This window comes from Mytilus trossulus, chromosome 4, assembly GCF_036588685.1.
Source record: "Mytilus trossulus isolate FHL-02 chromosome 4, PNRI_Mtr1.1.1.hap1, whole genome shotgun sequence".
NCBI lineage: Eukaryota > Metazoa > Mollusca > Bivalvia > Mytilida > Mytilidae > Mytilus > Mytilus trossulus.
In genome coordinates, this window is record NC_086376.1 from 71,796,268 (window position 1) to 71,820,766 (window position 24,499).

Below are 24,499 nucleotides of genomic sequence, written 5' to 3' on the forward strand. Positions count from 1 at the left end.
GAAACTCATGCAAACAGAGGCATCCTTCAGCTGGCCCCTAAACAAATATCTATACTAGTACAGTGATAATGAACGCCAAACTAAACTCCCAATTATACACAAGTGATACACGTCTGATCCACAAAAGACCCATCAGTGAAAACAAAGATCAACTCAACATCATGTGTATTCATAGTATTTTACACTGCAATCATTGCTAAATAGTTAAACTAACAATGAAATCAACTAGATAACAAATATTTATTTGAATAAAATATTACATTTCATTTTTCTTGCCTTTGTACTGTAAATACAATTAAAAAAATTAATGTTTTCAAAAAAAAGGAAGAAAAAGATATTAAAACTATCACAGAATAAAAGCATATTTGAACATGTTGTAGACAAAATCAATTATAAACATTAAATATAGTAAAAAAACTATGTAAAGTTAGATATGTACAAAAACTACTGAAAAGTTTTTTATTATACAATTATCAAAGTAAACTATATAAATGATGCACTTAGATTCCTTTCATCAGTTTCGAGTTGCCAGCTGACAAAGTATCACTTTTGTATAGCAAAATATGTGTATGAATATTTAACTTATGTTCAAACACACACACAAAAATCATTGAGTAGAAATGCAATTAAAGTATGTAATCTACCTAAAATAAATTACTGAAAAAGATTCAAAAACACTTATATATATTAATGTGTGTAGTAGATACAACAAAATGCAGCCCTGACATGCACTAAAATTAAGGACATCCCCTCAAAATACAAAATCTCATAAAATTCCCACTTTAGCTGGCAGTTGCGACCACAATCCTATGACAATGAATTGTTTTGATCTACCATTGATTGAAAAAATAAAAAGTGTATTTTCACATCACTTGTTTATTTGGCAAATAATTTTTATTAGTTTTTCCTTGTGAAACAGAGACACTCTTGTAGAAGAACACTTCAAGAATAATCACTCCAAAGGCCATATGACAGTGCAAGAAAATTAAAATAAAAAATGTATGTCAAATCACCAATTTATAAAAGACATGTCCAATCAAAGTAGTCACATAATTTATACATCTTGAAAATATTTAAAAAAATATTCAAGAATAAACTTGCCATGATTTAGACATTTCATTTAACTTCCATTCATATTACTATATATTACTATATTATAATCATGTACTTATACTAGGACATCATGACATGTGCTTTAATTTAAGCAAAAATAACAACTTTTTGTGATGTTTGTTACTGTCAATTGCAGTCAATAAGTACAAACGGACAGATAAAACATAATTAACAGCTTCTTAAAAATATACATGAATGTCTAATTTCTTACAAGATCTTCTTATTCTATTTAATTTACAAAAGGATAAAGAAAAATAATGAAAACAGAAGAATTTTGAAAAAAACAATTATATTTGAAATTTAATTCACTATTTCTTTTGAGTGTATTTTAACCTTTTTTAAGACATTGGGTATGATTAAAAATCATCATAATTCACCAAATTGTTTTTGTTTACAAAATGGATAATCAGCAAATAGGTTCCATTACTTTTGCTTAATGTTAGAACAATAAATATAACCCTTGTCCTTTATATAACCTAAGACAGAGAACAAATAAATAGTTTTCTCTCTCTCAAATATCACACTAAAATTCTTTTGGATTGGACGGAGTCAACATTTTCCATGATATGATGATTGCAAACCATTGTGAAGTAGTCAATGTGTTAATATCACAGTCTTTACAAATACAACTACATTTCCATAGGCACAGATTGTTGTGATACATCACTAATTGAACTGAGGAGTTCTTGTACACGGCCGACTCGAGCAGCTAATAACGTTGCATCCATTGTGGCCTGCAAAAATAAACAAAAATTGTGAGCAAAAAATCTTCTTCCATAAGGCATACAAAGAGATGTAGAGTACATTTTTAAATATTCTATTAGGAACTATGCAATGGGGTAAAACAGATATTTATAAAAACAAAAAGGAAAATTTCATTTTGTAATTTTCTAAATCATATAAAAAATCAATGGTTATCTAAGAACTTCAAAAAGACATATCATTCAAACATATTATAATGAAATGCAAGTCAAATATGATGGTTTATTGTATGTATGTGTGTATACATTTATTAAAGTCAAGTTCAACTCCAATATACTGGAAAATTAAAAAACAATAAATAGATATACAACAAATATTTTTTTTGAATGTGTTAATCATTGCAAATTGGACTTATATAATAGTTTTACATGGTTAATTGTTTCCCAATCTACCATTATTATAAACTCAAAATATAAAGGAAAATAAATATTAAATCAAATTTAATCAGTGTACCAAATTCTGTGGCATATAAAACAAAGGAAAATAACATCAGTGGTAGTGTCAAATTCAAAACTTGTTAAACAAAAACTTTTCCAAATAAAATCAAGTGAATTAGGAGTTTGACTGCAGGTTTTAGAAATCATACCTTCATCCTAAAGAAAAACAAAATAAAGCAGAAGGTGGAATTTTCGTTTTTATCAAAATATTAATTATTTTTATTTCTTGCTGGGTATTGGATATGATAAAGGTACAGTCAAGATTTTGAATAACAATTTGAAATGCCTTTAGATAAAACATTCAATCTCTTATAAATAAAAATAAGAAATGGGTGTTTAGTTGCGTTTTTTTATTGAGTTAAGCCTTCCAATTGATATTTCATAGTGTGATTTTCTATGTTGTGATGTTATGCTATTGTTTCAGAAAAGTGAGAAGGTTTGGTACCATTAAAACATTTAATCCTGCTGCAAATGTTTGCACCTGTCCTAAGTCAGGAATCTGATGTACAGTAGTTGTCATCTGTTTATGCAGCTCATACATGTTTCTCGTTTTTACATTGATTAGACAGTTGGTTTTCTCACTAGAAGGGTTTTACACTAGTAATTTTTGGGGCCCTTTATAGCTTGTTATTCGGTTTGAGCCAAGGCTTTGTATTGAAGGCCATACCTTGACCTATTATGGTTTACTTTTATAAATTTTTATTTGGATAGAGAGTTGTCTCATTGGCACTCATACCACATCTTCCTTTAACTATTTATTGAATTCATCAAAACATGATATGATTTGAACTATTTTTAAAGAGCTCCTGTACTATTCTGCATGTATTAATTGAATCAGAGATTTGTATGTACACTTATAGGTATGAAAAGCTAAAGGTGTCATAATTCATACTTTACTATCTTCAATTATATGTATGCAATTCTGTAAATTTGAAATTCCATCTTCTCAATGTTTAATTTGTAACACAAAAATATTGAACGTCTCAGAATAGCATCTTCTACTTGCAACTCTGCAACTATGTTTTTCAAAATTTAATTTAGATTTTTCGGTTCAAGTGTTTTGACAAATGAGTTGGTATATAATTTTAAGAAGGATACTGTTTACCAAGTTAAGTGGTATTTTTCTACCCCTGACTATATATGTAATAGATATAGTTCAAAATTAGTAAAGGCGGCACAACAAGCTTAGGCTGAGGATTTTACTATACTAAATTGTACTTCGTTAATGGCGTATAAGGGCAGTAAGTAAGTAAGAAAATGTACTTATATACAGAAAAGCTAGTTTAGTGTGTTCATATCTGTAATGTTTAAAATATTTTTAAGTCAGTTTAAAGTGTTCACATCTTTACTGTATAAGTTATCTCTACAACCCTTTAATATTTACCCTCATCTTTCTGGCTGCATTGAATTCTTTGATCTTATTCTGAGCTTCTGCCATATGTTCATTCTTAGCTGCTGACCCTTTGACCCATGGATGTTGTAATGCTTGATCAGCTGTTATCCTTTTCTTTGGATCAAGTTGTAGCATTTTGCTTATTAAATCCTGTATAAAGATAAGGAGAATTTGACATGTTATATTTGAAATGTGCACCCTTCAAAATAATTACATTTTTTAAAACAAAAAGTTTCTAAGTCAGGAATGGTGCAGGTAAAGTACCATGTACTTATTACTATAAATTCAGAAAATTCTGGGATATTTGGCATAATTAATTTTAAGCAGCATTACCTAAAACCACAATATAATTATCTAACTTATTTGTATACACAAAATAATCCTGAATTTAATATGTGATTTCTAACCTTAGCATTCCATGAGATACTGTCCCAGAATGGTGAATCAAAATGGTAATCTCCTTTCAGTATTCTTTTATATACTTCTCTTTCCGATTCTTCGTAAAATGGTTCATAACCACATAATCTGAAAGGGAGGGTTAAAAAATGTTTTAAATTATAACCTGAAAACCAGAATGAGAAAATAACAGGAAAATGATGCAACCATTTCAAAACACTATTGTTGGAAGTGTTTTCTCTGGATTTATCAGCTCCACTTGCAGTATACAATGTACATGTGTATACAAATGTCTTCAATATATGTTTCAAAAGGTAGTTTTGTTGATTTGAAAAAAGAAGGAGGGTTTGAATGTCATGAAGTTGTCAAAATCTTTTTTATGGAGCAACTAAATTTTCTTGTTGCAACATATTTTCCTAGATCACATTTTATTTATGTCTGCTGTATGTTCAGTCTCATTTGTTATTGACAAACAAATGTTATAAAATTCAGTTGTAAGTTTGCAAAAGGCTGAGGATAACACATACCGGTATATATAAAGACAAGTATGATGTTTAGGGAACTGTGAAATCAGGATCAAAATCCTGTTGATTAGCAATTAATTTAAAATGTTTTCATTATAATGAACTTATAGTTTGGGAAGGTATTCCAAATGGCTAAAGGTAATTGGTCCTGAAACCTATTGACGCCTTTAATATTTAGGTTTAATATTTTGATACCATTCATATTAAAACCGGAGAATGATTAAGTTGATACTCAGCTAATGAAATAATAAGAAAAAAGAAAGTGTAATTTATAATTCACAAAGAAGAAGAAAATATGCTACTTACAAGATATATGTAATAACTCCACAACTCCAAATATCTACTGCTGGTGTGTATTTTTTTCCTGCCAATACTTCTGGTGCTGAAATATCATGAAAGTAATATTTAAATTTAATATCTTTACCTGAACTTATATATTTCCACAAATGAATACCGTATAGCGGGTTATTTTCGCGGGGTGTAAATTTTCGCTTATTTTCGCGGAAAGAACAAAATCGCCAAAATAAATTCCGCCAATTTAAAAGTGTACATGTAAAGGTAATGTTAAACATGCTGAATCCGCCAAAATAATAACCGCCAAAATTTTTCGTATACCTTATTCAATGAAAATCGTGAAAATAACCAGCTATACGGTAGATACATATCTTTATATGTTTCCTAGGTCTCCTGTCTTCTGCAAATTTAACAAAGGATCTACCAATTGTTTATATTGCATCAGAATTGTTGCATTCTTTTTTTTCCATTATGGAAATATTTCATTCTTTTAAGGATGGCAAAATTCAATATTTCCCTATTAAAATGAAAAGTCATGGCTATAAAATGTTTCACCTAAAAAATCCAATACGTACCACAGTAACCTGGTGTTCCACAAACTGTATTCATCTGTACTTCATGGTCCAATATTTTAGATAATCCAAAGTCAGCTAAAAATTACAAGAGTAATTAATATAAATAACCTAAAATGCATAAGAAAATCAAATATATTCATTAAAAAAATCAAAGCTAAAAAATGGGCACAAATATTGTATCCCAGGTTATCTTAAAACTAGAAAATTATTTCTGAACCTTTCCTGAAATTCAAATCAATAATAAGGTTGTCATGTAACCATATCCCTTCTCCTAGTTCAAAGCATTGATTAACAGGAAGTTTGATTTGAAACTAATCATTGTTAATCTGCTGACAAAATATAAAGTAAATCTGTTCTCTTAGTACCCGAAAAAAGCGTGACATGTATATTTGTTTGACAACCAGACAGACAAACCACTGTAGCTTTATCAACAATGGGAATGTAATGTAGCCCCCACTCTTTAAGTGGAAGTATAATATTTTACATACCAACTTTGAGAGCTGAGTCTTCTCTGAGATCTTCATATAATAAATTTTCAGGCTGAAAAAGAAAATTTAAATACTATTAAATTATTGCTTCAGTTTTAATTATGAATACTTCTCATCATCAGAAAATGTATCAAGTTATATTTCACAGACAAGATATAGCATGTTAACAAATAATTATTTTCTTGTTCTCTGTTGTGATTTTACTAAATTCCTGAATGGTACCGGTTTTGCTAATTGTTGAAGACTTTAATTTTGACTCAGGTGAAAAGGTCTCATTGGCAATCATATTCATGTCTAATTATATTTTTAGTCAGAGAAATTTCATATAACAAAAGCCATATAAGCTTTGGTAAATAATTAATAAAATGTACAGAGCATGTGTCAAAATCAAACTTATTCTAGCATTGAAATTATTCCATCATTCATGTCATAACAGGATAACTGAAAAAAATTCTTAATGACTGAAAATGTACAGGTTTGAAATCAAGATTTTATGGTACAGTATATGTATGTTAAAATTTTTTACCACTTTTTAACAAAATATAAAGAAATTTTTTGCTGTAAAACTTGAAGACAAAAGATCACTTTCCCTCAATTCTAAAATGTGTTTCTTCTATGAATCTCATCAGTATTCTTACCTTTAAATCTCTGTGCACCACTCCATTCTGGTGCAGATACTGAAAAAAGACAAATGATTCATAAATACTTGTAGGTTTTTTAGCTATACAACAATCAAAATCTGGTTTGTCTTTTTACTGAGTTTTGATTCAACGAAAACTATGAACAAGATGACTCAGAGGGCGATTCAAACTGAAATTCCTCACTATCCATTAGATGATTGTGTATTTGATAGGGGCATAATAAGAGTGTTATCATTCTAATCGTAGTTGTTGATTGTTTGACTTGAATATGAATACAGAATGGTAGTGAGTAGGACTCTAAGCTTAATTTAGGTTGTACATTACAATACAGGGAGATAACTGGTAAAATCAGCTCCACGTTTCAATCATATTTTATTGTTAAAGAAATATTAAGCTCAATGATCAAAATCAGTGTTTGTCAAATGGCTACATATTCAATGAAATATTCCGATAAAGTGTGTGATTCAATTTTTTTTTAATTTTCACATTTTTACCAAAGGATCAAAGTCAATATTTTGTGTAAATTTTATGAATACTAATTTTGCCAATTTTATTATAGTTGAGGTGTTTGGTACCACCTTAAAAAAAATTATGAAAGGGTCTGAATAGTTTTATGAGTTTTGGCTGTTCTCTCCTAGCTTACCTGTACAGCAATAAGCATCTGTTTAACTGCAGCAGCTGCATCTTTCTCTGAGTAAAATCCTCTTGTCACTATCCTAAAAATATACTCAAAATGTTAGGCAACGAAAAAAAAAAATAATACTTCAATATTTTTACAAACAATCCTCTTGTCACTATTCTAAAAACATACTTAAAGACAAATCCTTCTATTCAGATCTACCAATAATATTTTCTTTATATTTTATATTTCTTTTAGGTTAGGTAAAAGCTTCAAAATAAGCAAATAAAAAAATGGGGTCACCGACCTTGTTTTCGATTTAGAACGCCGTCTTTTTCATGGAATTTGGAAATCGGGACCTCTAGTCAATAGCAGTGTAATATATTTTTTTTAAGTTGGTTTCCCATAAAACTTGTTTGTTCTGTTTACCAAGTTGTTAATACAAATTATTTTAATAATATTACCAATTTCTGAGGGCAAAATAATAGCAATAAGTTGCTATAATAATTTTCCCGCCTTTATTTATTGTGAAATAACTATGAAAGAATGATGTTTAAAAAAAATTGACCAATAATTTCTTGATGAGTATTCAACAGAATATGCGTTGTTTATTTCTAAATAAAATAATGAAATAAAAAGATGGGGTCACCGATTGGAAAAAGAGGTATTTCTACAAAAGGGTTAACAATTTGAAAATGGCGGGAATACATTGCGCCAATTCTAAAATAAAGTTGAAAGTCGTTCCGCCGGTTTTGGGCGTTATTCTTTTCTTATACAAATTACGGACAACTCAGTTTTCGTTATTTGCTGTTATGTTGTTTGTTTGTTTTCAACTACTATTAATGCATATTAATTTACACGTGATAGACGTACTAAGTTTTCAGTCAGTTTCACAGGTCTACGCGTAATATAAATGTGGTGGTTGGAAAACAATGCGTAGAACAAATGTACACGCGAATTGATTATGCTTCTATGAACAACATTTCTATTCAGGTTATTTATATATACATGTAGTGCTTATGTGTTGAACAGAAATTCTTCTTAGAATAGTGAATACATTTGTTATATCATTTCATAGTTCAGTCAAAGTATATCTGAAAGACAAGACAGACCTTTGCTTTCGATATCATGAATTCTAATTTCGCGGTTAAGAATTCCTTTTTATTTTGATGATAATAACTTAAAATCAATAGACCCCTAACAATAAAGAAAGACGAGCCGATATTGCAAATATGAGAAAGATCGGACTTAAAAATACCACTTCCAAATGTAGTTTTAAAAAGATCGTTTTTTTAGGAACCAGGTTCCGTTCAATATCGTAGCGGCGACGTAATGCTACACAGATTTTGATCTTATGAACGAGTAACTAGGCTAGCTACATGTTCAATAGTCATAAATCTACGTAGCCCTATGCAGCCACTACAATATTGAACGCAACACTGATCTTTGTTTAAGTTTAAACGCTTAGATAAATCGATCTACAATTCAAAATGTTTATGTAGATATGAAAATAAATCTGCGCATGGTCAGTTTAATGTATTCTTATAAGTAACTGATTTCAGAGTTTCATCCGTATACTCAAATGATTTGACAGAACATGAAGATAAAAAAAAATGTATACGACGTTAATTTGCATCATTTTTCTGAAAGATAAATTTATGATAGCAAATAATACAAATTTCCACAAGAGACCAATTGACACAGGAACTATTTATAATAGGTCACCATACAGCCTTCAACGATGAGCAAATCTCATAATGCATATAAAGCTATAAAAGGTCCAGAAATGACAAATGAAAAACAATTCAAACGAGAAAATAACGGCTTAATTTATGAACAAAAAATAAATAAATGAAAAACAAATATGTAACACTTTAACGACAACTACTTAATTACAAGCTCCTGACCTTGGACAGGACCCGTTTCAGTGCTCAACTGATACCGTTCTTATTCATTCCGTATTCGCTTAATATACGTGTGTTAATCGGTGTACATTTTAAACACTATCTTTTCAATTGTATTTATTCATTATTTTATTTTTTTATTATTTTCTGTAAATTCCTCATCTTCAAACAAAATGGCCGTTATAAGTAAAATTACTCTGACATTTCTTTGTTTTTAAAAGGACTTATGACATATTAATCAAAAAGAAAATTAATAAATGCAGAAGCACAACTAATGAACCAAATATTTCCTTATTCTAATTACTACGAGGTGGGTTTCTTTACGAAATGACCGATTATTTTAGGATTTCAATGTATACTAAATTTAAACGCACAAGTTCTAAAAAGATCGTAAATGCGAGATGCTCCTAAAAGATTGAATCAATTTCGTGCAAGTGTGAACTGGGTCTATTTAACATACTTTCTGTTTTGATCTTTCATCCATAGGCATCTATCATATCGAAATATTCGGTCATGTTGCTAGAAACTCGGTCTAAGCATACTCACACAGTTGTCATACCGTGATTATGAATGGAACCTAGTCCGACTTTTTTTTCTCAAATCAACTATTGATTTTTTATGCCCAATCTACGATATTCCCCACCTACGATAGTAGAGGGGCATTATGTTTCATCCGTCTGTCCCGCTTTAGGTTAAAGTTTTTGGTCAAGGTAGTTTTTGATGAAGCTGAAGTCCAATCAACTTGTAACTTAGTACACTTGTTGCTTATGGTATGATCTTTCTAATTTTAAGACCAAATTTGACTTTTGACCCCAATTTCAAGGTCCACTGAACATTAAATATGAAAGTGCAAGTTTCAGGTTAAAGTTTTTGGTCAAGGTAGTTTTTTTATGAAGCTGAAGTCCAATCAACTTGGAACTTAGTACACATGTTGCTTATGACATGATCTTTCTAATTTTTATGCCAAATTAGATTATTTTACCCAATATCACGGTCCATTGAACATGGAAATTAGAGTGTGAGTTGGACGTCATCCGTGTACTTTGGAAACATTCTTGTTTCATATCATGCATTCCTCTTTAATTCTTCATTCCGACAAATTTTAAACACAGGCAGGAATATGTTGTTTTTATATAAAAATTGCGTACCTAGTACATAAATATAAAATTTGGCATATCGGAACATACTCGGGAGTGGTCAAATACAAAAACCTACAATGTTAGAAGCGTAAATGTTAACTTCTCTAGATGGATCTTATTTTACACGTATGCGTCGTTGGGTTACTGATTTGTTGGTGCTTATCAGAAATCTAAATATTATATTAGAGTAAAAATGTAATCGCCTTACACATTCAAAATACGTATGTGTAATTTGCCATATCCATATAGGTACGTAAGGTTTCTAATTCTATAGATACATTGAATTTTGATGACATGATTGATGATTTTCGTACTTTCTTAATGATTTGTGGAAATATAAATACAATTTACAACCTAGGCTACCAAAAGAGATTGTCTCTATAGAACAGATAAGTCCATACACGAAGCAAATTATGGAAATTAGTTTTATATTATAATATGATTGACCCATTTCGAAATCCCGGAGGTCCCGAATTTAAATAAAGTAAAGTTAAAAAAGATTCTCGGATCCCGAAATCCCGAGCTTAAAAACACCCGATCCTGGAGTCCCGATAAAAGTCCTATCCCCCTCCATCTTGTTGTCGAGTATCCAGATTTTTGTTTCGTTTCTTGACAGTTGTTAGTTTGCTGTTTAGTTGACTCTCTTTTTATTCATATATTTTATCATTTGCTGTTTTGTTGGTAAATTGTTTCAGATACACTTAATTCACATAATTAATTTATATATCCAATTCTGGAACATGTCTATTATAAAATTATAAAAACAATTTTCATTTCCTTCTTGGAAAATCTACAAAAAAAACCCGAACTCTCTCCATCGGCTCTAAGAGGAATTACTCTCATTAACGTTTCGATTTCGCGGAAACCACAACGTCATAAAACGCTGACGGCATAGTACTGTTGCGCTTGTATATGCGCATAAACAATAGAGGGATTTGTCTTTAAATTTTTTTAGGCAACTTTAAAACAACAAAACAAACTAAAATATATATGTTTACAGACAATCCTCTTGTAACTATCATAAAAACATACTCAAATATCTGATTTCTATGGCATATCAGTTAAGAGGCTGTCCATTTAAATATCAGGCAAATCCTATGATATGGGTGGCACATTATTTTATTCCCAATGAATTTTTGCTTCCAATGCAATTTTTATATCATACAAAGGAGATATATGTCAAAGGTATTTTTGAATCAACAGTGGATGGCTCAGTGATTTTAAAGTTCACTAACAATGCAATTTTGTTTGGTACAAAATGAAGAGTTATCTCCCCTTTTCAATGAATTTTCAGTGCTTCCTATGTATTTTTTTTCTCTTCATTTATTGCAGTTAATAAAAAAAAATAACTTTGAGAAAGAATGAATTTGTGAAATGAAATAGATGAAAAAAATTTTGAAAACAAAATATGTCATGTGCCATCCACTGCCTGGTTTTTCCATGGACACCCTCTTAATTATAAAAAATTGAGAATGATTTATAAATAGAGAATGTCGATAAATATAAATACATGTACATATTGCTAACCTGGGTTTAAGGCCAAAGTCAATAATAGTCAAATCATGCAATCTCTATGTAAGTTCTGAAGCATTATTCCAGTTATTAAATGTATTAAAAAAGATTTTAAAATTTGTCCTTGCTTATCAAAATTTAGTTGTGGTCAGAGGGCAATCATCATGCAAAGGTAAGAACCTTTCTATCACAATGCAAATAAATTTCAACTCTTTATACCAATTTTTGCAATTTTTTCAATACTGTACATGCACTCTGACAGTTTATGAAATATTTTATAACCAGTCTTTTTCATTGTACAACTATGTTTAAAATAATCTGGTTTCCTTACCTGTCAAACAATTCTCCTCCTTTAACTAGCTCTAACACTAGATATATGTGTTGGGGGGTTTCATATATTTCTTTAAGTCTTATCTAAAATGCAAATAAACATATAAACTAAGCAAAATATATAACATACTTGAAACAAAGGAATTGAAGCAAATGAAATAAAAATACTTAATCTGTTCAAAAGAATGATGCACATGTTTTTATTCTTTTATGGAAGATTTAATTTCCAGTCTTTGTAAGAATCAGTCAATTTAGAAACATTTCAAAACGTGGCTGAAAATTACCCATGGGCAAAACCACCAAATTTTAGAGGAACTATCATTCTAAGATAAAAAGGTTAGGTCTTTTGTTTCCGTGTGTCTGGTAATATGAGAAATATTCAGAAAAAAATTTGTAAGGGTTCCGCGGAACCCAGTGTCTAGCCTACTTTTGCTATTAATCGCAGGCTCAACAAAAATTAGGCAAAAAAATCAATAAAAATATTCCTCTTGATACTATCCTATGATTGTAAAAATCTACGATAGTTAATGAATCTAATAAATGTTTTGAAAACTTTAACTGCAGACTGTATGTAATGTTCACTGAAGAAAATCTAAGTCAATTTAAAAGTAAAATACAGCAAAAATGGAGTTATCTTTATACAAAATTTACTTCTGGATACTATCTTTTGGATCATAAACAAGCTTCTGTCCAAGTTTGGTACAAAACCCAGGATAGTTTAAGAAAGTTATTTAAATTTTAAAAACTTTTACCACAGAGTGAATGTAATGTTTCCCTGCAGAAAAACTAAGTCCATTTAAAAGTAAAATAGCCTTAGGGAAAAAATTGATTTATTTTTTTACAAAATTTGCTTCTGGATACTATTTTATGATCATTAACAAGCCTCTGTTCAAGTTTGGTACAAACCAAGGATAGTTTAAGAAAGTTATTAAAATTCTAAAAACTTTAACCACAGAGTGAATGTAATGTTTCCCCGCAGAAAAAACTAAGTCCATTTAAAAGTAAAATACGGAAAAAATGGAATTTTATTTCTACAAAATTTACCTCTGAATACTATCTTATGATCATAAACAAGCTTCTGTCCAAGTTTGGTAGAAATCCATTATAGTTTAAGAAAGTTATTAAAATTTCAAAAACTTTAACCACAGAGTGAATATTTGTGGACGCCGCCGCCGCCGACGGAATGTAGGATCGCTTAGTCTCGCTTTTTCGACTAAAGTCAAAGGCTCGACAAAAATTGGATAGAATTATAACTCCCCTCAAATATAAATTTCCAGTGCATGTCAACTAAATCATATTTCGAATTACTAAAACAGGTAACATAAACTAATATAATATTGCTGCACCATAATACATTCTGAAGTTGAACCATTCTTAAACTGAGAAGGTTTTTCTTGGTTTAAATATAAACAATGAATATTTTTACAAATATTTTTGTTAATAATTGTCTCCCTTTCAAATTTATTCAAATTATTGTATGACAAAAGTCAACATAGTCAATGTCATTTACAGAAACTGTTGACACTGTTTACAAATGTCAAATTCAATTGTACTTACAAGAGCATACTGGCAATCTAAGTATCCCCATTTAAAATGGAAAATTTCTGTTCATCACATTAAATAAATTGATTAATACCAAAACTGATGTAAAAGTGTACAAATGGTGAAATTTCTATATTTTTTGTTGTTGATGTAAACAAAATGTGTGAATCTTCCTGCCAAAAATTGTCACTATGTCATTAAAAGTGTACATACCACATTTGGATGATTTAATTTCAGTAACACACCAATTTCTGTATTGATAACTTTAAAGTCAACCTAAAATTATAAATTTCAATACATTAAAAATATTTAACACATATGTTACAATGTAGGTATCAAAACTGCATAGAAAGGGGTGGATTCATTTGTTTTCGTGGATTTCAATTTTTAAAATTGAGGAACAATAACTTTTTTATGAATATTTGATTTCTTGATTTTGAAAATTTTAAACATTTGAATCCAAGGTTTACATATCCCCCGAATAACAAGGAATCAACAGTACAAAAAAAATGTACATGTATCTCCTCTATAATAATATCCTATCAAAATCTTGCATTTAAAAGTGAATGACATATATATATATGCATGTATAAAATAAAGAATGATCAAATATTGACTGTAAAAATGTATGTCTACATGTACATTCTTATTTCACATGGCTAATATATCGTACTTTCAGATTTAGATATAATCATATCTTTAAGTAAGGGTTAAACTGCAATACTGACAATATCACTAACACATAAACTACAAGAAGTAACATTTTTTAATATAAACATACAAATCCTAATTCCTAAATGCATCTGTCAGACCCTGATAACCAGGTGAAACTTATTGTGTCTTTATAATTCACCACACATAAATTATAATTATATATTATATACTATGTATTATATTATCAACAATCTTTGTAAAATCTAATAATTTACGTACCCGTTTGTTTATTATTTTCACAGCCCATGCCTTGCTTGTTCCTTTATCATTACACTTGTGCACTACAGAAGTAGCTCCTCTGAAAGCAAACAAATTTGGAATGAAAGCACCATACATAAATGTTCTTAATACGTCAATTCAAAACTACAACTACCTTTTTACAAGTATTGAAGTGCCTATAATATCTACCAATAAGTACCATCGCTTTATTTTTTTTCAACATGCAAATATCTATAAACATGCAAAAGCTCATCAAGGAGTTAAATCTGACTGCTAAAACAATGGAATCGTTTCAATACAAGTTCACAAATTAATTGGGTCCAGTATAATACAATTTACATAAATCTATTAAATAGTAGATTAAACAGACATAAATGATGTATGTACATAAAATTGTTGTAATTGTTGTTATTTATATTATCATTCATTCATGTCAAAACATCTATTTAATTTTTTCATTGGTACAACATTTACAAGGACAATGATTCAAGGACATCATTTGTAAATATAAATCAACATGGCACAGACATCTTATAATGTTAAAGTATTTCTGGCACATTCAATCTTTTATTGGAATATTCTCTACAAAGCACAAAAAATGTTGGAATTAACCTCAAATGCCAGCAAAACCTTGAATCAAACTTATTTAGAAGGGTATAATTACAGCTACTGTGGTCAGATCATTGAAGATTGCATATTTAGGCTTTAATATTGATTCACATATAGGGTCTTTGCATCAGAGATGAACACATTTATTCTAAAAACCAGTTCAACTTGTTGGCTTGAAAGGTTTAAGGTCTTCTCATAAATTTTATGATGGCATGAAATAAGATGAAATTATTCAATTTTTATCTTTTATCATTTTTTTTTCTCTCCAATGCATGCATGACTAAACATTGCTAAAACAATTTTTTTTCTCAGACAAGTGCCTGTGTTCCCAACCCAGGATAAAGGGGGGTTCCAACTATATGTCCCCATCCAAATGCATTGAATGGCCAGAAAAAAAGGAGTTCCAACCACGGGAACCCTCCCCCTGGATCCGCCACTGCTATAAATAATTCTATTTTTGTAATATATATGCAAAATCAGGTAATAACTATGAATGTGCTGTATCACTGCCTGCAGCGGATTATATGTTATTTTCAAAAGTTGCCAGACTTAATAAATGAATTGTCTAAATCACTAAAATTAATGTCTCTGCATGGTCTAATTAAATTTATTAACTAGGCAGATATTCTGATCATTTTAACATAATAGTTTTCAGCTGTTCCCATACTAGAAATTAATATATAAAATATAAGTCACTTAAAAATCAAGTTAGAACTAGCAGAAAAATGAATGCTCTGACAATGTCCCCCCTTTTCTCATGTCACCACGATCACTGGTAACACTGAATACATCCGGATAAAAGTTTATCGCTGATCATAATTTTGAAAGTCTTTTTTATCAACATGTATGCATTTATAGTTTTGTTGACCACAAAAAACAACAAATTTTGGGGCAAAAACACATTTCCAGCCTTCAAGGGAGGTAATCGTTAGATGTAAATAATGCGGTAACTAACGTTCTTCACGGGCACCTTGTATCCTTTAGAAAACATACTTTCCCAATTCTGTCAGGATTTCATATTTTTCTTCAAACGATACTTCTTTAATACTTTCTGGTATCCAAAATTCTTGTTTCTTTTCTGGCATCTTGATTAGAAATTCAGAAAGCTTCCTTCTGTTGCGATGCTGTCAACAAGATAATCACGTGGATACTAAACAAGTTCCGAATGGAAAAAGTAAATATTGCGGGAAATATAAAATGTGTAAAACGTGAAACTGATAGATTTTCTATTGTTATTGGTTTTATTTTAAAAAAGAGTTTTTATTATTTTTAAACATGATCACAAATTAAAGAAAACCAAGCAAATACTTTGGTCAAAATAACTTGCTATTGAATTGAATAATCAATACCGGTATACTATAATCTATATAAGAGACATATATACATGCAGAGACATGTATTATATGTCTCTGATACATGTCTCTGACTATAATGTGTATATCTGGAACAAATAATTTAAAATATACTATTTTTCAATGTCGACAGAGACTATACAGGGGCGGAACCAGCTATTTTAAAAAGGGGGGTTCCCAACCACAGGCACTAGTCTTAGAAAAAAATCCTACATACCTTATTAAGGTATATAGGATTTTTTTTCTGAAATAAGGTAAATAGAATTTTTTTTTTCTGAGACAAGTGCCTGTGTTCCAAACCCAGGATAAAGGGGGGTTCCAACTATATGTCCCCATACAAATGCATTGATTGGCCAGAAAAAGGTGTTCCCCTGGATCCGCCACTGCTATATATAATAATCATATACACATATGTATATCAATCTATTTTGATATGTATATATGTCTCTGGTGCCGGGTAATTCCGCACACGTATAAGTATTGTATTAATACTGGCCGTATCTTAAATAACTCAATATGCTTTATAATGACACGTTGTACTCAACATAGTGCTTTATATGCATTTAATTATATTCACGTTTTCGTTTTATAAAAAAAAATAACTATTGTCCTCCCAGGACTAAGTAATCCTGAACATGATGCGTGACATATTGTCATTGAACATGTTTGAGGTTACACAAACAGTCAACGAATCAATTCAAGTTAAAAAGTCGTTTCCAATGAAAGCTTATTTATCTAATTTATTATTTACCATCATATCATGCACCACTCCACAAATACAATACAAAACAATACAATATTTTTATTTTCCAAATTAAAGGAGCCTCGGTACACCGTGACTGAACCGGACTGTCGGGCCTCTGATAGTATTATACTATACATGTACAGTACCTGGCCAAAAGTATTCGTCACCTTCATTTTTTGGCTATCTATTCATATAAAAACGCATTTTTCAAAAATTTGTTTTGTGGGCATTTATGGTTGGATTTATAGCCTCAATTAAAAGACGTAGAAATTGAATTGTCTAAAGTATGTTTGTTTATAATATATAACCAAATAAACAAATAAACCTGTGACAATTCCGCTTCTATTGGTACCAAGTTGCTTAAAATCAAACCAAAAATGACCCCAAAATATGTTTTTAAAAGTAGATTTATATACAATATATATAGGAAAAAAACTCAACACGGGTGTCATTCGGTTTATCGAGAGAAATGATCGTGAAAGAATATCTAACGGCGGTCAAGTATTGAGAGACGATCGTGAAAGTTCTGGTAACGGATCGTGAAAGACATTTAAGGTGGTATGGGTGTCTTTCGCCATCTTGGATTGTAAAAAACAGAGAATCTAAGGTCCATATTTTCTATCAAGTTAGCAAAATTTGATGCAAGAATGCAGATATTTCATGTGTTTTAACATTTAAAAGATCCAATTTATAAGAATATAACTTATAAATATAAATATATGTACAAGTGTAGATTATTTTTGGTTGTTTTTAAATATTTTGAAATTGTCATTTTAAGGGGAGGTAACTAAAACAGTGCATTTTCTGTTGGATTGTTCATGGAATTTTTCTACTTTGTATTTTAGCCGGAAAAAACGCACGGTGACCCTATTTTTTCTTTTGATATTATTAAAGCATTGTTTGAAAGCTATATTTTCCTAATTTATTTTACAATTCTATCACAAAATAGGGTTTTTTCCTGTATAATCCATACAAAATTTGTCATTTTGTCACGACCCGTAGCTTGAAAAAATGCACGGTGACCTATCATTTTAATAATATTTTTTAACATGTATCAATAGATACTACATTTTGGCAAAGTATGAACAAATTCTATCATTTTTATTTTAGACTCCCATACCACCTAAATGTACATTCTTGTTCAGAATCTTTGAAAACATCGCTTAATTTTCAAAACGCGGAACAAATCCGAACAAAAAAATATGTCTGTTAAAATGGTTTAACTTCCTCAACATAACTGTGAAAGAAGATAAAGAAAATATGAAGTTCTTTTTGAAAAAACACAAAAGGCGCAATGCGGGTCTAGGAAATTAATTACAAATAACACGCTTTTTGTACCTATAATGGTCATATTTCAGAATATCATGATATATTTGAAATTTAATCTTTGGTGTATCTGATAGTACAGAAAAATTTAAGTATGTTCTTCTATTAAAAGCATTAATTTGTTTATGAAAACCTTGAATTTGTTGAATTTCTATCAAACTTGATCGTGTAAGATCAGGCAACGTATTATTTCGATCGTGAAAGAAAATGCGTTACCAGCCTTAATACTAGTAATCAGAAATAAGCATTTCTTTTACCATTTGATAAATCTGCAAGTGGTTGAAGCCTGTAACTATTTTGATTAGGATGAACATTAAAGCTATTATCTTTTTTTCTATTCAACACTTTACCTCGAAAGTTAAAAAAAACAAACTAATAACTTGTCTCGGCGTCACTAGTAGGTCTTGTGTGGACAAAATGCACTTCTGGCGTATTAAAATTTTGAACTTATTGCCTTTTGTTGACTGTTGTTCGTGTGATTCTTTGTCAATTGATTTCTCCAATTTATTTATATTGTAGTCCTGTGGTGTTGTGTTGTCATTTTGATGTTATATTTCCCATGGTCATAAAAGTGCGAGTATTGGCATGCCACAAAACCAGGTTCAACTCACCATTTTTTTCTTTAAAAATGCCCTGTACTAAGTGAAGAATATGGCTATTGTTATATTATAGTTCGTTTTTGTGTGTATTACATTTTAACGTTGTGTCGTTTGTTTTCTCTTATTTTTTAGTGTAAATTCACATTGCGATTAGACGTGTCACGGTACTTGTCCAACCCAAATTCATGTATCTATGTTCGTTTCTATGTGTGTTACGTTTTAGTGGTATGTCGTTGTTCTCCTCTTATATTTAATGCGTTTCCCTCGGTTTTAGTTTTCTACCTCGATTTTGATTTTTGTCCATGGATTTATGAGCTTTGAACAGCGGTATACTACTGTTGCCTTTATCTAAAGACAGAAGTTCAGCTCTGTGAATCGGTCTAGTGCACTTCAGGCAGACCGACACTAGTTAGCAAATAATATGGATATGCAACGTTTAAACCAAAATGTTATCCATCAAATAAAAAATCATAGCAAAAACAACACATTTTATGTGTAATTTGGGATTGAACGATAACCAAAATTTTGTGCAACAGAACTCTTCAAGTTCTTTATAAAGAACGCAGATAAAGATTGATTTAACTATATAGTACATACTATAGAATACCAAAGCGCAAATGCTGTAATGTCGTTTGATTTACTTATGATAGTATATTTGTTGAACGTCTATAATATCAAGTTTCATGTTAAATGCGCTTAAGATTGTCCATGTTTCATAAAAAAGGTCAAGGTCAGATGAACCATGCCATACAGTAATCTACAAATATCCCGTACACCAAATAAATGTGTTCTGATCCTTACAGTGTCTTATTATAGAAACTGACAAATGTAAAAGTTATGCTTGGACAATTAATTCGGAACATAAGGTCAAAAGTATATGAACCCTGACCGACAGCGAGACATAGACATCTTACTATCATTTAATAAATCAAACACAATTGAAGTCATCATGGTCATATAAGAAACATGCAAACAGACATGTACACCATACACGAAACACCTTGTCGCTATAGCATACAGGTATATATTCAAAAGGCCAAACAACAGAAAACAAACATTGCCGAATGATGCATGAACATGAGTTCAAATGTTAGTTGAAACCTTGCACAAGTCGAAAATATACACCTTACAATTATAACAACAGACAGTTATCCTAAAGCTTAACGAATCCTCGATACGGACTTGAACACTAAAATGAATCCATGAAATGAAGTAAATCCTGTCTAACGGACATTTAGTTTATAGGATCCAATATACAAAATATGAGAATAGCCGTAGTTGTTATCTCTTTTCATTTTCTGAAAATAATAATACTTTGAACTGATTAAACCTATTGACGATGTTGACCTATCTAGCATTTCTCAATAACAATAACAAATATCAATTATCATATAATGGAAGAATAATTTAAACGTCTTCGTAGCATCAGATCTTTCACGATCCTTTTCACGATCTTCAAAAATGCGGTATGTGATCTTTCACGATAAAAAAAAACAATTGTGTGTAAATAGTTCTTTATTTACCAAGTTTTAGATTATATTTAAACAAAATAACTATGAGAACCGTTTAATTAATTCAAATACAATGCCCTTATTCTGATAAACGTAGTTTATCTAGTCGAATTTGTGAAAAAATCGTGTTTGTTTACATTTTTTATGTCATTGAAATGTCGAGAAGCAATCTGCCTTTTGTCGTTTTGTAATAACTATATACTTTTGAAACTGGATATTCTGACATACTGATCATAATGTTGAACCATTTTGACAGACAATTTTATTTTGTCGTAAAAGTGTATGTGTAATTAATTAAATTAGGATATTTACTGACTTTTCATATGTCTTCTCGATTAAATGTCTTTCACATGATCCGTTACCAGAACTTTCACGATCGTCTCTCAATACTTGACCGCCGTTAGATATTCTTTCACGATCATTTCTCTCGATAAACCGAATGACACCCGTGATCAAGTGACGAATATTTTAAGCCGGCCCACACTCTGTACCTTTCACGTTACCGTGAGCAGCAAATAGGACGATTTAAGCTTATAAATCAACAAACATCATGTGGGATGGGATCTGCACTATCTATTTATATTAAATTATAATATAAACGATCACAGAAAGGAACGTTAGTCCTAATTTTGGTTTACAAAATCCCGACACAGAGGAGTATATATAAATTGAGCATCTGTTGAGAGTAAAATCAATATCCAAACTATATTTCAATCACTGTACACAGGGAAACAATTAAACTTACCAGAAAAAAAGTCAAAATATCTATGTCTCATGCTACACAAGTATCATACTTAGTAGTCTCCGAGTTACAAGTATTAATTTTTTAGTACATATTTTTTTTTAAATTTAGATTTTTATCTCAAAGGCACATGTAGGCTAGCTGGCTCAATAAAACTTATTATTAACTAGGGGCCGATCCAGGATTTTTTTTATAGATTGCCGAGCGGAGCGAAGCGAATTTTTTTTTTGGGGGCTAAAAACATAAAATAAGGTAATATGCACTTTTTTAAAAACCGTTCCTGGCGTGGGGCATGCATATTTAGTAGTTGCTGTAAAGGCGTTAGGGTTGGACATTTTCGATGCTGTATTCTCCTTATTTATTGTCTATCATAAAAGACCCCCATAAAATGATACTATGGATCCAAAGCTATGAACTGATGTGGGATTTGTCAGTAAAAAAAAAGACATGGAAAATTTTCGCCAGTTTGTTGTAAGTTAACTTATCTTAACCTCACAGATTTCGCCGGGCTATTCGATAGAATTTGAAATACGACCGACATGAGTAAAAAAAAGACAAAAAAGCAATTTTTATCGGATTTTTTTTAGTTAATATGTTTCACCTAACAACATTAAAGGGAGGGTTCCAAATTTACCAAATTTACCAAAGGCTAAGAATGAGTCTGAAATGACAACGAATTTATGAATGACGGCCGACAAATGGATACATAAAGGCCACATCCAGCATGGCGAAACAGACATTCCGGTCAGACATTAAAACCCCTGCCACAAAAAATATGCCCCTTTTATTCATCATGTTCATTAAATGCTATACAATTCTGTTGGAAATATTTATTTCTAATAGCAAAAAGGTGGACAAGATTTTTGTTTTTTAATCCAGATACGGCCAGAATTTTTCATATATTAAAGGCCACACCCAGCAGGCAGGTTGCAGTCTGGTCTTGAAAAATGTATTCCATATATCAGTTCGGCGAAACAGACATTCCGGTCAGACATTACGGCAAAAATCAGAGTCATTTTTTTTCTCTCAAATATATAAGACTGTCCCCTTAAATCCATTGGTTCGTACTTATGTTATTTTAAAATAGGCTGGGGCGTTTGGGGTTTTTCGTAGTTAGATGACTCCTTTGCTGTGGAGTGAAAGTCTATAGGGTATTACTTTCTGTTTAATGGTATAGTGAAATAGAAGTCAATTCTGTGTTGCTATGAAGGTGTCATGATTGTCATCCTTACTCGGCCTAAGCATTGTGTTACTGTAATTTGACAGAGCGACGCACTGGTCAACTCAACCGTAGCGATCGAATCACATGACTTTGATAATCAGTAAATTCCATCAAAATATATCTTTCTAAGTAAAGAATTGTCGCATAAAAATTAAAAACTAGAGTACTAGAGTACACGGGAAATTGCAAAGTCTGAATAATCATTTTACCAAAACAAAAACAAAAAGTCCGAGCAAAAAAGGGTATACCCTCTACGCCCCACTCTGGACCCGCCACTGTTAACCTTGATAACGAGCTTAATTAAATGTAGTAATAACTATAGTAGTATAATAGTCCCAGACTTAATTAATGGATGCGTGAAATAAATTTTAAGACAAAGGATATAATTAAATCTTAAAAGGTTCCTTGTGTTATTTCTACGATTCAGTGCTGTTACTGTAATCTAAGACGATTCATCAGTTAAATCATATATTTTGTTCATATGCTATTTCTTTTTCATGGAGCATCTTAATTCTGCTAAAATTTCAAAATACTCCATGAAAGTTTGAAAAACTTATTGATGCCTGCAAGTTAAAATTGATGTCTGAAAAATTAAAACGTACCTATATAGAGAATGCAAAAAGTACCTTTAACCATAGATTTGTCTCGCTACCATGACTTTCCTGGTAGGATTATAATAAGACACAAATGACATCAATTTTAAGAATCTGTATTTAACTACTGTAAATAAAGTCTATTATGTAAATAACAAGCTTGCTGTTGTGAACTGGGATATGTTACAATTGTCCCAGGTACAGTTGTGTCCTTTTCCACGACTGTAAAAATTAAATCACCCAATGACACCTATCGTCAAATGTGCAGCATGATAGGTGTCACATGCTAAACAGGATCTGTTAAATCTTCAGGAGTACCTCAGAGATCACACCTGGTTTTTATTGGTTGTCTCTCTTATTTTTGCGAACTGAAAGGTAGTCTGTTTATTTGGCATATTGTGTTTTTCATTTTTTAGCCCTGGCTTTTGTCAGTCTCCCTCCGACGAGATTCTATTGTATCTGTGGTATATTGCACCTCTCCTTTGAGTTTTCACCAAAACTTCCGTTTACATATTTCAGGAAAGGAATAATTTGTCATTCAAGTCTTGCAAATCAACTTTTTTGTCCGGCTAACCGTTCCCCTCTATGATCTGTCCCATTTTGTGCTTTCAACTGTTTACATGTATGAATGTCTATAGCTAGGAGTACTGAATTCAAATTAAGGCTCACATTCTTTTGGCCATTGTAGTCCTATGATAAAAGAATTCGACGTTTTTTTTTATCCGACTTTATATTTGTCGGTTCGTATTGTCAGTAAAAAATAAGATAAAAACGTTGAATGCAAACGATATGGACCCACTTATTCTCGTATATTATTGAACATGAAATTCAATAGGTCATTATTAATTTTATAGACTCTCTTTTTTTAATTTAGAAATGTATGAATTCTTTACATTCAGGTCAGTTTGCTCCTCAGCGAGTCATATAGTTTACAGCCATATCCCAACATCACAGTTTAAGGCCTCTTCGAACATTTAGAGATCCCTTCTATGTATTGGTTACCAAATCGGCACACACAAAAAAAGAGTAAAAATATTGTTTTATCTCGGCCTGATGTGAGTGTTCTACAAGTAATCTTTAAACTTATCATAAACTTTCGTGATAAAGCATATGAAAATAGTCAATGTCAAACATTAACGTGCTTTCAATGGTCCTTTTGATTCTTCTGTTTTTTCTTTTCAACTCTTTCCAGGGACGG

The 24,499-nt window shown here is 30.8% G+C and overlaps 1 protein-coding gene across 1 annotated transcript; it reads right to left on the reverse strand.

Moving 5' to 3' along the window:
• Nucleotides 1-221: 221 nt before the first annotated feature.
• On the reverse strand, nucleotides 222-16,375 carry LOC134715894 (calcium/calmodulin-dependent protein kinase type IV-like). The gene is made up of 12 exons (XM_063578437.1): nucleotides 16,205-16,375; nucleotides 14,603-14,681; nucleotides 13,883-13,945; nucleotides 12,129-12,211; nucleotides 7,267-7,339; nucleotides 6,621-6,659; nucleotides 5,983-6,034; nucleotides 5,495-5,569; nucleotides 4,932-5,007; nucleotides 4,113-4,230; nucleotides 3,697-3,855; nucleotides 222-1,847 (listed from the first exon to the last, which is right to left on the reverse strand). Exons 1-12 carry the CDS (start codon nucleotides 16,294-16,296, stop codon nucleotides 1,743-1,745), a joined length of 1,014 nt encoding a protein of 337 aa, XP_063434507.1. The 5' UTR covers nucleotides 16,297-16,375; the 3' UTR covers nucleotides 222-1,742.
• Between the last annotated feature and the right edge of the window lie 8,124 nt (nucleotides 16,376-24,499).

Bases quoted from the DNA above. Each gene is read 5' to 3' on its own strand.
- LOC134715894 (XM_063578437.1), bottom strand. From the start codon at position 16,296: ATGCCAGAAAAGAAACAAGAATTTTGGATACCAGAAAGTATTAAAGAA. The intron at 14,682-16,204 runs GTATGTTTTCTA...GTTTGCTTTCAG, and splicing joins ATCCTGACAGAATTGGGAAA to AGGAGCTACTTCTGTAGTGC. The intron at 3,856-4,112 runs GTTAGAAATCAC...ATCTTTATACAG, and splicing joins GTATCTCATGGAATGCTAAG to GATTTAATAAGCAAAATGCT.